The sequence below is a fragment of the Notamacropus eugenii genome, chromosome 2, assembly GCF_028372415.1.
Source record: "Notamacropus eugenii isolate mMacEug1 chromosome 2, mMacEug1.pri_v2, whole genome shotgun sequence".
Taxonomy (NCBI): domain Eukaryota; kingdom Metazoa; phylum Chordata; class Mammalia; order Diprotodontia; family Macropodidae; genus Notamacropus; species Notamacropus eugenii.
Window position 1 is genome coordinate 57,154,753 of NC_092873.1, and position 14,641 is coordinate 57,169,393.

The following is a 14,641-nucleotide window of genomic DNA, read 5'->3' on the forward strand; positions in this document are numbered from 1 at the left end:
ACTTTCTTTTGAGCCACTTCAATTCTCCATTGCTTATAGGACACAGCACCTTCTCTGACAACTATGACATAAAAACACTCACGCTATCCCTTCTCTTTATATTTTCTAGAAACAAGATCCTCTGTCCTTTGTCATTCTTGTTCATACAGCAAACTAATTGGGAGAAGGGCTGTGACGACTCTTTGAATGCTGTCACATTTCCTGTTTTAAGCACTAATGATGATTGTACACAAAAAGTAATGTTAACAAAACAAATGAGATGAGCAGCTCCTACAGTGAAAGCAGAGAATAACAGATGGAAAGGCAGAGTGCCCATGAAATATTAAAAGACCTAGAATAACCAAAACATCCATACCCTTTAACACAGAGATCCTGCTGTGAGTCATACACCCTAAGGAGATCCCTGACAAAAAAAGAAAGGCTGTATGCATGTGTACAAAGAACTGGAAACACAGTAGATGCCCATCAGTTGGGGAATGACTAAACAGACTGGGGAATGTGAATACACTGGAATGATATCGGGCAGGCAGAAAAGGCAAGTATAATAAATGTGGAGAAACATGAACTTACAGGAAATGAAGCAAAATGAAGCCAAGAAAACAACATACACAATGAATGCACCAATGTGAATGAAAAAAATAATCACAAAAAATCAAAACTGGATGTTGCAAAATTATAGAGAATAATCTTGCTGTTCCATCATGTCAGATTCTCTGTGACCCCATTTGAGGCTTTCCTGGCAGAGACATTGGAGTGGTTTGTCACTTCCTTCTTCAGCTCATTTTACAAATGAGGAAACTGAGGCAAACAGGGTGAAATGACTTGCTCAGGGTCACAGAACTAGTGGCTGAGGGTGGATTTGAACTCAGGAAGATGAGTCTCCCACTCTGCCACCTAACTGCCCCAAGAACAAGCTTAACCCCAAAGAAGAGACAGAAGACGTTGTCTGGATCAGTTTTGCTGAATTAAATTTCTTTTCTTTTTTCTTTTCTTTTCTTTTTTTTTTTTTTTTTTACAATGGATGGGCCTCTGGGAGGAATAAGGGGGGGTGGTGGTGGTGGTGGATTCTGAAGGGGATATAAAAGTGAAACATGTCAATTATTTTTAGAACTAGAGGAAGGTCTTCAGCACATTGGGTAGAGCCTCTATAGAGATTTTGTGGACGGATATAAACAAGATTTCCACAGGATGAGATATGGAAGGGTTATGATCAGCAAAATGTATCTGTTTCCTGAGTTTGGCAGTTGTGGCTGGGGGAGAAGTCAGTAAATGTGCATAATTGCTTCCTTCCCCCAGGCAAGGCAGGGGTGGGGTGGCAGCATTATTGGATGCTTGGGGGGACAGCTCATTAGAGTTACATGTGCTGACCTATGGCTTTTGAGCACAGGTCAAAATCCAGATATCTGAGAATGGTTTTCTTAACCCAAGAGGAGGAAGAAGCTGAGACAACAATGGATAATCTTACAGAAACATATAATAGTGGTAGATAAGTTCTTGCTTACTTGACCCAAGAGAGGAATTCATGGACAATGTTCTTGAATCACAGCCTACTTTATAGAGGAATGGGTCAGGAATCTTAATTTCCTTGACAGCCTAATCTAGCCTTCAACCATAGAATGAACCTCAAATTCAAAAGTTTAGGGATACAGGGGTAAGGCAACAAGCATTTATTAAGTACTAACTGTATGCCAGATGCTATGCTAATCTCAGAATTCTTTAACTTGCATGTCTCTATATTTTCAAACAGCTACTCATAGCCTGGATTTCCTCATTTGAAAAAAGAAATACAGAAGATGGAAGCAAGGCTACATAAGGAGATAATAGAAGATTAAGAAGGACAATTTCAATAGTACAGAAATTTAGAAGATTCTGAACAAAATCAGTATGGCTACAATTAGAAGGGAAGCCAATAATTGGTTAAAATCTCTCATCAAGTTTCTCTAAAAAAAGATCCTTTTTTCAAGACATAAAAAGAACTGATTCCAATTTATAAGACTTAGTCATTCCCCCCCAAAAATAATCAAGGGATTATTGTTTAGTTGATTTTTTTACACTTTGTGACTCGTTTTGAGATTTTCTTAGTAAAGATACTGGGGTTTGCCATTTCTTTTTCCAGCTCATTTTTCAGATGAGGAAACTGAAGCAAAGAGAGGTAAGTGACTTGCCCAGGTCATACAGTTAGTGTCTGAGGTCAAATTTGAACTCAGGCTCTAACTCGAGGGCTGATACTCTATCCACTGTGCCACCTAGCTGCCACAGGCAAAGGATATGAACAGGCAGTTGAAAGACTTAAAGAACTCTGATCAATGCAATGAGTAACCAAGATGAGACATGCCCCCCATCTCCTGACAGAGAGGTGATGGATGGACTCAGGATGCAGACTGAGACAGATTTTTTGGACATGGCCATTGTAGGAATTCATTTTGACTACGCATATTTTTTACAAGAGTTTGTTTTTCTTTTCTTTCAGTGGGGATGGAGAGGTAGGAGAAAAAATAGATTTGTTAAATGAAAATTTTTATTTTTAAAAATTTCAGGGGCCTCATTATCCAATTGATAAATGGTCAAAGGATATGAACAGGAAGTCTCCAGATCAAGAAATTAAAGTTATTTATAGTCACATGAAAAAAATACTCTAAATCACTATTGATTAGGGAAATGCAAATTAAGCAACTCTGAGGTGCCACCTCACACCTATCAGATTGGCTAACATGGCAGAAAAGGAAAACAGATGTTGGAGAAGATGTGGGAAAATTGGAACACTAATGTATTGTTGGTAGAGTTGTGAACTGATCAAGACATTCTGGAGAGCAATTTGGAACTATGCTCAAAGGGCATTCAAACTGTACATACCCTTTGATTCAGTCGGGAAAAGGAATTACATGTACAAAAATATTTACAGCAGTTCTTTTTGTGGTGGCAAAGAATTGGAAAATGAGGGGATGTCCACCAGTTGTGGAACAGCTGAACAAATTGTGGTATATGCATGTAATGGAATGCTAATGATCTCTAAGAAATCATGAGCAGGCAGAAATACCTTCAGAAATACCTGAAAGACTTGCATGAACTGATGCAGAGTAAAGTGAACAGAACCAGAACTTTGTACATAGTAACAGCAACATTGTGCTAATTATCAGTAACATAGTAATAACATCAGTAACATTGTGTCTACCTTTGAAAGACTTAGCTTTTCTCAGCAATTACAATGGTCTACCACAATTTCAAAAGACTCAGGATGGAAAATGCTATCCACAACCAGAGAAAGAACTGTGTAGTCTGAATGCAGATCAAAATAGATTATTTTCACGTTTTGTTTTTTTCTTTCTCTGGGGTTTTTCTCTTTTGTTCTGATTCTTCTTATTCATCTAATGTGGAAATATAATTGTACGTATACAACCTATATCTGATTGCTTGCTTTCTTCATGAGAGTGGGAGAGAAGAAGGAAAAAGTTTGGAACTCAAAGTTTACAAGTGAAAGTTGAAAACTTTCTTTACATGTAATTGGAAAAAAATAAAATACCATTAAAAAAAGGTTCAGGGTTCTGGCTATCTTAGGAAAAAGATGGGCCTTTCCTGAGCAGCACTGGGGCTTAGTGAAGGAATAAGCATGTGATGGTAGAGAAGTGGTGTACCACTTTGTCCCTTGGTCAGTGGCTCGGACTGTGCAGTTTCAGTGGGAAAGGGCTTGCCTAAGGAGTACCCAAATGTGTTTGCCTTCCAAGGAGACCAGAGGGTGATACTATGAGCCTGAGGCCTGTGTACAATCACAAGGGAGAACTATAGATTTACCAGAAATATCAAACTATTAGCCCTCTGACAGCTCTGAGTTAATTTCCTTTTGAAAGGAGCTGTGAATGTTATATGTTTCCTGCATGTTGTGTATGGCATCCTAAGAATTCCCTACACGGCACAAGTTTGTTTGTTTGTTTGTTTGTTTTGTGACAGGAAACAGACTGTCCTCTCCCCAATATGTATGTTTCCTTGAATACTTTACATGGGAGTCAGTCACCTTATTACTCATGTTTGTCAAAACAGACACAAGTGAATTTGGCAATTTCATAGTAAAATAATGTGCCCAAGAGAAGGTAACTTTTTAAGATGTCAGCCCCCTAAAGGTGGGTCTGGTATATGTGAAAACAGAGCCATAGAGGTTGCATAAACAAAGTGCTTTTACCTTCCTTTGTTCAAGTCTCAGCACCCCAAACCAATCCCTCCTTCATGACCTATTTCATTGTTAATTATCTTGGCTTTCATCTTAGTTACCTGGGGGTCCTGAATGCAGATTTTCACTACTCTGACACCAAGCCTCTATTGATCCTACAATATTCCCACCAATGATGTCTCAGTTGCCAGTTCCAAATGCCTTTATTTTCCTCCACTGTTATCCTCCTTCACCTCTATGCAGCTTTGGTTAATCCTGGATCTGTCCCATTGCCTTCTACTCTCTCCTCGTTTTCCTACTGCCTAAGTCTCCTTTCCTGGCTTTCCTTCTTTGTTCTGAGTGGTGTTATTTCTCTCGTGGGCCCTCTTTTCTTTCTATGCTCTCTTTTTTGGTGATCACATTGATTCCTGTAGGACCAGTTGCAATCGCCATGCAAATGACTTCCAACTTCTCTCCTGGCCTACATTAAGGAATATGTTCTGTCACGACCACAATCTTAACATGTTCAAAATGAAACATCTTTTCTTCTACACCTGCCCCACTGGCAAGCTTTCCGATTTCCACTGAATACACCATTATCTTTCCAATAAACCGCTTTCATGACCTTGAGTCAGCCCTCTTTCTCACTCCTCATGCCCGATCAGTTGCTAAGTCCTACAGATCCTGTCTCCACAACATCCTTGACTAGTGCCATCATCCAAACCCTCAGAACATTTTGCCTGGTTCTAACTGGTTTCCCCCCTTCCCTCTCTGCTTTCCCACTCACCCTCAAAAAATCTTCCTAAAACACAGTCTTGACACTCTCTCCTGCTTAAAACTCTTCAGTAGTTCCCTATTACCCCTGGGTTAAAATGTAAACTTCTCATTCTGACATTTAAGGCCCGTTTACAATCTGGCTCCTATCTTCTTAGCTTTTTACATTTTTCAAACACTTGCTCTTCATTCCATTGAAATTTGCCTACACCTAGTCCCTAAATTGGACATTCTACTACCTGCCTCCATTATTTACCCAAGCTGTCCCATCTCAGGATATTTATCTATACTCAAGGTTAGGCTTATGTGACACTTTCTCCATTAAGCCTTCCCTGATCTAGCTAATACTCTTTCCCTCCTTGGTGCTATTTAAGCTTGAGTCCCCACGGGGACTGTCACATCATTATCTTTGGATTCCCAGGGCCCAGCACAATGCCTTTCACACGTAGGCCTCATGCCTGGGAATAGACTAGAATTGCACAGGATGCATGAAAGGGTAGACACAGAGATGGCAGTACAACCACGAGATGAGAGTTCGCCTGAGCGTTCTGACAACTCCCACAAAGCAACATCTCACTCTTTACCCATCTTGGATTTCAGTTTCCTTTGGCTACTTTTGCTCTACTCCTCTGCAGCATGAAGAACCTTATCCTTAGTACTGAACACAAAAGCTCAATGTGGCCAAAATAAATTCATCTTTCTAAAACCGCTTCTCTATCTCTGCCAAGGGTCACGTTTGACTCCTCTCACTTTGTCCCATGGGTGCCATGAGGCAGACACAGAAAAGGCTTCATCACCTAATCTAACAACGGATTGCCATGACCTACATAATATACCTCTCTCCCGCGGTTGTCATTTGGAATAAATGATATTATTGTAAAATACCTGGCAAGTGCCTGGCACATAGTAAATGCTACATGTTAACTATTATTGTCATCTCTTCCTTTGAAGTCTAACTTGTCCTTCCTTTACCCTGTACTGCCCCCTCAATTCAATTAAATCCTTCTTGGGTACCAATAGAAAAATAGGAATTTCTGCCTTCAAATGTGCTCTCTCTGGGAGCTCATGTTTATGACTCAAGGTAGAGTATGATCAAGGTACAGAAGAAATCTCAACGGTTGAGGAACATGTTCTCAAACTTGCTTGGTGTCAGGACCCTCTTAAAAAGTGAGGATTCTCCAGAGCTTTTATTCAGGTTGTGTATCGAGATTTACCAAGTTAGACAGCATCCTAGAAGTGTAGAAAGTTTTGACTGTGCAGACTCCCTGGCAGGGTCTTGGGAAGCCCCAGACCCCAAAAAACTGATCTGAGAAAACTTCAGAACAGAGATTATTTTTGGTGAATAAGAACAGGCTAGTAATGATCCTGCATCTTCTTTACCTTGGACATAACAGAAAGAAACTTGATGTTCTCCCTATCTCCAATTCAAACTAGGTAGCCAGATTTGCCTACCTTGAAACAAAGAACTGATTGTTGCTATTCCCCTCCGGTGACATGAGTTCTGATTCGGTCATATTTAGGACTAAGCCTCAATTCTGTGAGGCTTCCAAAGCTCTTCACAACTGTGCTTCAATGGCATTAAATACACAGCGCCCTTCCTGTCCTCTGCTCCAGCCTCACTGGCCTGTCTGCTTCTTGCAAACACCCCTACACCTTCCCTCTCACCATTCCCACAGCTGCTGTACCCTCCTCCTTGCCCACTTACTTTGACACTCACACCCTGCCTTCCCCAGGAACCCCTACCCACTTTCTCCCCACCGTGAGCATCTTTGCCAAATTACTTTGTATCTATTGCACTTTGTCTCTAACATCCAACATCAATTCCTTGAGCAGGAATTGCTACATTGTTGCCTTTGTACATGTACATGAGGTTGGGATGCCCAGTTGTACTCTTATCTGCCTGTTCAAGGTGTCTACTCAAGGCAGGCAGCATGCATCCAAACGGGCTCAGTACAGGGCAAGTTCGCAGAACAAAAACCAAGATTAAATGCCACCTGCTGTCTGAGGACCAATTCCAAAAGTGGCTGTACCTGTTGCCAGGTTTGTGGCCCCTTCCACAGAACTCATTAACAAAAGGCACAAGCCCAGGGTGCATTAGGTTCTGGTCACAGCCTGAAAGTTTGAACTGCTCTGCAGCCACATGGGTGAAGGGAGGCCCCAGAGGTCCCCCAATCATGGAGCAGGTTCAGGAAGGGCTTGGGCAGCAGGTAAAGGGGATCACAGGGGGTTGGAGGGGGCATGGAAATCAAATTCTATAAAGGATGGGAGATGGGGCCAGGAGGTCAGGATTGTCTCCAGGTTCCACCTGGACATGGACTGCATAGACAAGAGATCCCCAGGCTGGAAAACCCTGGATCAGAAGACTTCATTGATTTGGAGCTTCCTAAGGCAACCACCACCTTCCCTTCCTCCCCTTGTCCAGCTCAGCTCGGCCATTCCCAGGGGCCTCCTCTAGTTTCTAAGTCTCCAGAGGGCCAGGGTTTATTAATTCACAACTCAAGTGAAGGTGGCCCAAGGAGTCCACCCTCCCCTTAGGTGAAGATGAATGTGGAGGTAGAACCAGCCATCCAAGCGAGCTCAGCGAGGCTGTACCTGAGGCTTTGGCCCACCTCTTCCAGGTACGCAGGTGGAATGGGAGCAGAACGGATGGATAATGAGTCTAGAGGAGTGAGTGTGGATCAGGGACCAGAGCACTAGCTCCCGGTCCTGGCCAAGAAAAGAGCAACACTAATCCACGCCTTCTATCTCATCCAAGGGCTGGGTTGCTGCCAGGCCCGGGTTCATCAAGGCCACAGTCTCTTATGGTGACTTTGCTTCCAGAAATCTCTGCATGGATTGGGATCCACAGCTGCTGTTGCCTTAATCTGTGCCAAAGGCATTAGGAAAATCCAGAGCCTGAGAGCAGACATTACACGGGGCCCCAGCTCCCTTTCAAGGCAAGAGATATAGGAGTCCACCTTAGGGGGCAGAGACAAGTCTGGGGGGACAAAAAGGGGGCAGGTTTAATTTACATGACGGCCACACTGGGCCTAGGCAGAGAGAGGGGAGGGGACCATAGCCCCAGAAGCCTTCTCTACCCCATGGAGAACAATCTTCATAGCCTCTTCCACGGAGCCCCCTAGGATGTATAAAGGGAACTGGTCTGAGGCAAGGGGTGGAGAAGAGAAGGTGGAATAAGGCTGTCCCCATGTTTGGGGGAGGTCCATGGCCGAGGCCTAAGAAGCAAGTTTGCTGCCTGGGGGGCCCGCAGGTGCCAGTCTGTGCCCCAGATCAGGCCTTCCAGCAGGAAGGTCCTAGAGGAAACCCTCCCGCCGGAACTGCTCCTGGAGAAGGTCCCGATAATGGTCAAAGCCCCCCTCGACCCGGGTGACACCACCGCCTTCACACACCCACAGCTCTTGGCAGACCAGGCGAATGAAGCGCTCATTGTGAGAGACAAGGATCACCCCACCCTGCAGAGAATGAGAAAAGGGTGGTGGCGTCAATGGCAGCTCTGCAGATGGGAAATGCATTCAGAGGGTTTGCTGGTGGATGGGGGGGACTGGGCCTCACCCTGAAACTGTTGAGGGCCCGGCCTAAAGCCTCGATTGTTTCCATGTCCAGGTGGTTTGTTGGTTCATCCAGAATGTAGAAGTTAGGGCTACAAAAGAGAATTCCAAGAGGTTCATTCCACCCTGAGAAACCACCTTCACTCCAAGCAGGGGAAGTAGGAAGAGGGGAATGTCTGAATAGCCTCACTTTCCAGGGAGTAGGAAGGGAAGGGACAAGGGGAAGCATAGAAAGGAGTGTGCAGCAATGCTATCTCACCAGGACATAGTCATCTGGGCAAAGGCCACTCGGCTTTTCTGCCCTCCAGACAGGCTAGCAACAGGGCGGACAGCCAGCTCCCCAGAGATGCCATAGCGTCCCAACTGGTGGCGATACTCCTCCTCAGGGCGCCCTAGAACATGTCCCTGACCATCATGCGGGTCCTTGGCCTGGCTCGGAACCCCTCAGGCATCCACCACACCTGCACCCACCCTTCCTCCTCCTCCTCCTCCATTCCCCACCCCCACACACCAGGGAACTTTCGAGCCAGCAGCTCCACAGCGCTGACATTCAAGTCAAGCTGCTCCACATGGTGCTGGCTAAAGTAGCCAATCTTCAGGTTCCTGCATGGAAGCAGCAAAGAAGAAGTGAGGACACTGGGCATGCTGCCCTTTCTCCCCAGGGGTGGGGGCTAGCTACCTGTGGGCGTGTCTGATCCCCTGCACGGGCGTCAGTTCTCCCATCAACAGCTTCAGCATGGTAGACTTCCCTGTTCCGTTCTCCCCTACCTACAAGACACAACCCTCAGTGGGGAATGATGACCTCAGGCCTAGAGCCTTCCTTCAGGATCCTTGCAATGGAGCTGGGGCAGTGAGAAAGCCTTGGCTTCCTGGATCAGCAGAGGCTGAGGGGATGAGGCTGGAGGAGAGAGGGGAGGGGGATAATGACACATTTCAGGGCCCTGGCAGGCCCAGAAAAAGATGGGGGTAATGGCAGCAACAGTGCTCATACCACACAGATCCGAGACTCGAGGTCTGCTGAGACAGAGAGACGGCTGAAGACGGGGTGCTGAGGATCGTAGTGGAAGTCCACTTCGTCAAGTTGCAGCACGGGGGGTGAGAACTTTTCAAAGCCATCAGGAAACCTGGCCCAGGTGAGGCAAGGTGATGAGGCCTCCTGCCTGGCCCCCACTGCCCCATCCTCCAGCCCTAGACACCGCCAACGAGGCACTTACTTTATCACCACCTCCACTTCCTTGTCCACAGGCTTCAGTTCTGGTCTGAGGGAAAGAGAGGGGGTGGCTCAGTGAGGGCTTTGAGTGTGACACAGGGGAAGAAGGGAGGGAGAAAGAGTCCCCAGAGCCAGGGTCTGTCCTGGGATGTAGATAGCGTGGGTCACAGGCCCCTGGTACTCACAGCTTCTCCAGCAATTTGAGTTTACTCTGCACTTGGGATGCTCTGTTTGCATTATAGCGAAAGCGGTCAATGAACACCTAGGGGAAAGGAGAGGAGGGTGAGGCTCCTGTAGCCACCACAGCTTCCTGAGCCCCACGTACCAAGCACGCACCCTCGCACCTGAATGTGCTGGCGATACTGCTGCTGAGCTTCGTACTCGCGCTGCTGGCTCTTCAGCCGCTCCTGTTTACTCTTGAGGAAGGTCTCAAAGTCCCCACGGTAGCTATCCAGCCGCTGGCTATGCAGGTGGATGATGTCTGTGGCCACCGCGTTCAAGAAGTTTCGGTCATGGGAAACAACCAAGATCGTCGAGGGCCAAGTCTGAGGGGTCATGTGGAAGGTGGGCACAAGTTGGGGAGGCATCCCCAGAAGCCTGAGACCAGAGATATCCCCTTCTCCTCATTCATCCAACCCCAGCCCCACCCACCTGCAGGTAATTCTCTAACCACAAGATAGCGCGCACATCCAGCATATTGGTGGGCTCTGAAAAGGAAGAAGAAATAAGATGCATGGTCGAAGGTGAAAAGCCAATGGCCTGTCACCACTGCCCATCCAAGCCCCCAGTCTTGAGCCACTCCCTCCCCTCTCAGCCAAAGCTCCCCAAAGACTCACCATCCAACAGGAGCAGATCTGGCCTAAAGAAAAGAGGAGGGACACCATGACACAATCTCCTCAGCTGCCCTGTCTCCTTCCCGTGCCCCCTCCTCATGAGCCCTGTGGACTCACCGGGCAAAGAGAGCCCTAGCGAGGGCCAGTCGCATCCTCCAGCCACCAGAGAACTCCCTGCAGAGAGAGAGAGATGCCCAGACTCAAGGGTGGTGTGGGTCATGTTCAATAGGCAGAGCCAGTGGGAAGAGGGGCCCCAAGGGCTGGCGGGGTGGGGGACACTCACCGCGTGGGCTGCTGCTGCATCTTTACATCGAAGCCAAGTCCGGCAAGGATAACAGATGCCCTGGAGAGAGAGAGAAAGAAGGAACCTGGAAGAGGGGATGCAGGGAGACAGGGAATAGAAGAAAAGGCATAGCAGGAGGGTGTGAGTACCTGGCAGGGGCTTTGTCAGCCTCAATCTCTTCGAGCTTGGCATAGATCTCACTGAGCTGTGCAGCCTCTGGGCCCTCCGCTCTGGGGGAAGAGGCAATTAGTTGGGAGCACGTGGAACCCAGGGGCCCCTCCTCCACATGCCAGCAGGCTGTTTGCTGGGCAGTTTGTTGTCTCCAAGGGGGTTGAGAATCTGGGAATGGTCTGCCTCTGCTAGGGGATGCCGCAGATTCTCACCGGCCTGCTGCAATCTGGGCACTGAGCTCGCGTTCCCGCCGCAACAGTCCTTCTCGGAAGGTGTCGCTCTCTAGCACGCTCTGCAGCGCCATAGTGCCATCCCCAGCCACCTCCTGCTCCACATGTAGGACGGAGATGTGGGCCGGGATCCGAAGACTCCGAGTCGCCAGCATCTTCAGCAACGTTGTCTTGCCCAGCCCATTCCGTCCAACCAGTCCATAGCGGCGGCCCCATGCTAGGTTCACATCTGCACCCGTCAACAGAACCCTGGTGGAGGAGTGAAGACAAGGACCCTCAAGGACCAACCAGGAGAAAAGGGAAAAGGGGCCAGGCCTCCAGAAAGGGCCCCACTTCTGTCTCACGGTCCCAAACATCCAACACGAGCCCCTCACCGCTCGCCAAAAGAAACATCAAAGTTCTCGATTCGCACGTCGTAGGATTTGTTCTTCCCTGATGACTCCAGCCGACTCTCCTTCTTGCTTCCTGCCTGGCTGGCTGAAGCTTCTTCCAAGACTCTGCGAGGGCACAACAGGGAATCACTCACAGTTCCCCTTGCTGCCTCGCCTCCTTGGCCAGCCTGCCGCCATCCCCCAGGCTTACGGAGGACCAGCTGTCCTGAGCGTGTCCTTCTCAGTCCGCTTCTCCTGCTTGGCCTTGAGTCGAGCTTCTGCCTTCTCCAGCTTCTTAGCGTTCACCGTCTGTGGCCAAGAGACACAGACACAATCACACTTCCAGGGGCCCACACAGCAGGGGAACCCAGGGCAACCCTCAGGGTCAACGTGTCACAACAATATGAGCAACACACAATGGGGCCCAGGGAGGCTCTCAAGTGCTACAGTGGGGGACAGAGGTCATCCCCCATACCCCAGAAGAGACAAAAATCATCCTCCGCCACTCTACCCTCCTCACCGAAGACTGGTCCCTCTTCATTAGTCCTGGAACCTTATCGCCATAATCTAAAAATAAAGCAGATGGTCACCTCCACTCCACACTTAGAACAGTCTCTAACTACCATGTTCCCTGACCCTAACCTATCCTAGCCCCACTCCAGTTCCCAGGAAATATCAATTGCCTTCAAGGAAGGGAGAAAGGACATATGGGAAGGAGGAATTATGATAGTAGAACTAGAGATAAAAGTACCCAAGGATTTCTGAGCACCCGTGAGAGCCCTCAGAACAGACTGGGAGAAGGCACAGTGAGCTAGGCCCACAAATATGGGTAAAGTTTTTCAGGCTGGTAAAGCATATGAACAATGCACAGGACTGAGGAAGGGTCTGAGGTCAGGGAAGAGCTGGGTTAAAGACATTCCCTGCACTCACCATAATTTTCAGTCATCTTAGACAACTGGATGGGAGCATCCAGTAACACCTGGCTATGTCCTTGGCTCTGGGGTTCTGCCCTGTGGAGGAGGAAAGAGATTTGGTGTAACTGACACCAGATGATCAATGCCGCTGGACCTTGCCCTGACACCCAGTAGCCATGGCATAGTTGTTTGACTGGCTCTGATGAAGAGTGCTAAGGCCTTTGCGGCCTGTGAATAACAAACATTTATTAAGAACCTGTCAGGCATGAGACAGTAGGGATGTAAAGTTGAAAACTAAAAATGTTACCTGCAAGGAGCTTAGGGTCTAACAGAAAAGGGGGTACAGGGGAGGGTTCAATATTCCTAGAGAAGGAAAAGGGGGATACATCAAGTACCATAGATAAAGCCACAGATTTGGAAACAAAAAACCTGGGCCCACATTCTACTTTTGCCACTTACTGCCTGTGTGACTATGAACTAGTCTTTTGCCCTGCTGAGGCTCACTTTACCCATGCGTAAAATGAGGGAGTTGGGCTAGACTGTTGACCAGTTCTTTTCTACTGTTATACCCTATAATCTCAAATGCTGCTTCTCCTCTCTGGGCCTGTGAAAGGGGAGGAGGGGGAATGAAAAACTGGATGATCTTTGGGTTTCCCTTCAGTTCCAAAGTCACACTTCCGGGTCTGAATTTCTCTAAGAGTAGAATGAGGCTCAGTTGGCCTGGAGTCCAAGTTCCCTTCCAGCCATAAATTTATTTATTAAGCTCCTATGTGCCAGGCACATAGCTGGGAATACAAATAGGAAAAAGAAAGCCAGATGTTACCTCCCCACTCTCCAGACCTCAACATCCCTAGCCATAGAATGGGGCAGTTAAGGTGCACACGGACCAAACGATCTCTAAGGTCCCTGCCAGATCTGCAGCCTCTGACTTTCTACATCTTCTCTCTTTCCTGGGGTTCAGTTTTCCCCATCAGTCCAATGGAGAATGTAGTTATCAACAAACTTGCTCTCCAAGCTCCTTCCTACTCCTAAACCTTCACATCTCTGTCATTGCCTTGGGCTCCATTTTCTGAGTTGTAGAAAGGAGGGTAGGAGTGATCAAGGACTAAAAGATCTCTAAGCTATGGCTCCCTCCCTCCTTGGGATTCAGTTGCTTCATCTGTAAAAGTCTTGTCCTAAGTCTCTGATCTTGTGTGAGCTAATCTCCTCTCCCATGGGCCCATCCTGCAGAGGACGGATGGTCTCTAATATCCAGTGCCCTTTCCCTGTCTTGGAGGTTCAGTTTCCTCTACTGTGTAGGGAGGTGAGTCTCTGGGTCCCCTACCCAAGGTTGTCTACCCGCTATATAGGGAAGGGGGAGGGATCTCCAGGCCCCTTCCCCTCACTCTTGTACAAAGGGAAGGGTGGGTGTCTCTGGTTCCCCCATTCCCCCTTCCTCCCAGAATTGTCTCCTCCCACATAACAGGAGGGGGGTATCTCCGCTCTCCCCCGCCCATCTCCATCCCTGCCTGAGAAGGGGAAGAAGTGTCTGGGCTCCTCCTCCTATGTCCTTCCCCCGCCCCGTGCCTCAGTCTCCCCCCGCCCCCCCGCCCCGTACGCACAGGCGCAGCGTGTTGAACATGCGCTGGCACACGGCCCGGATGCCCGCGCCATCCTTGCTGTCCCCGGACACCTCCTGCAGCAGCTCCCCCACGGCCTCCACCAGGTCGTCCACGGACTCAAAGTCGGCGCTGCCGCTGTGCAGGACGCCTGCGGACGGAGGGGCCCCGAGGTAAGGCCGGCCGGGCCGGGGGCCCCCTCTGGCCCCTCCCACACTCGCCGCCCGGGTCCAGCTCACCTGTCACGTAGTCAAACACCTGTCCGTCGATCTCAGGGAACTCGCTCTTCAGGATGTCGGCGCACGTCGCCATGTTCCAGCCGGGGCCCGCTCTGCGCAGGCGCCTTGAGGACGTCGACGCGCAGTCCCCGACACACCCCACCCCGCTCTCCTTCAGCGCCGCTCGCGCGCAGGCGCCAAGAGGGCTCCGAACGCACGCCGAGCCTTCCCAGGCTAGCGCGGATCCCCGTGCGCAGCCGCCGTGCGGCCGCCGACATGGAGTTTTCGTCCCACCCCTTCCGACTTCTCCACGCCGCTCGCAGATCCTAGCGCGCAGGCGCCGTTCGGTC

General features: G+C 48.7%; 1 protein-coding gene across 1 annotated transcript; it reads right to left on the reverse strand.

Moving 5' to 3' along the window:
• Positions 1-7,893: 7,893 nt before the first annotated feature.
• ABCF3 (ATP binding cassette subfamily F member 3) lies at positions 7,894-14,580 on the reverse strand. The gene is made up of 21 exons (XM_072640465.1): positions 14,313-14,580; positions 14,077-14,224; positions 12,492-12,571; positions 12,082-12,128; positions 11,773-11,870; positions 11,565-11,687; positions 11,173-11,439; positions 10,939-11,019; positions 10,790-10,849; positions 10,624-10,680; positions 10,510-10,532; positions 10,325-10,380; positions 10,018-10,218; positions 9,859-9,935; positions 9,678-9,722; positions 9,455-9,587; positions 9,143-9,231; positions 8,975-9,066; positions 8,723-8,855; positions 8,468-8,555; positions 7,894-8,367 (listed from the first exon to the last, which is right to left on the reverse strand). The coding sequence occupies exons 1-21, from the start codon at positions 14,383-14,385 to the stop codon at positions 8,209-8,211; spliced, it is 2,130 nt and encodes a 709-aa protein (XP_072496566.1). The 5' UTR covers positions 14,386-14,580; the 3' UTR covers positions 7,894-8,208.
• Positions 14,581-14,641: the final 61 nt, after the last annotated feature.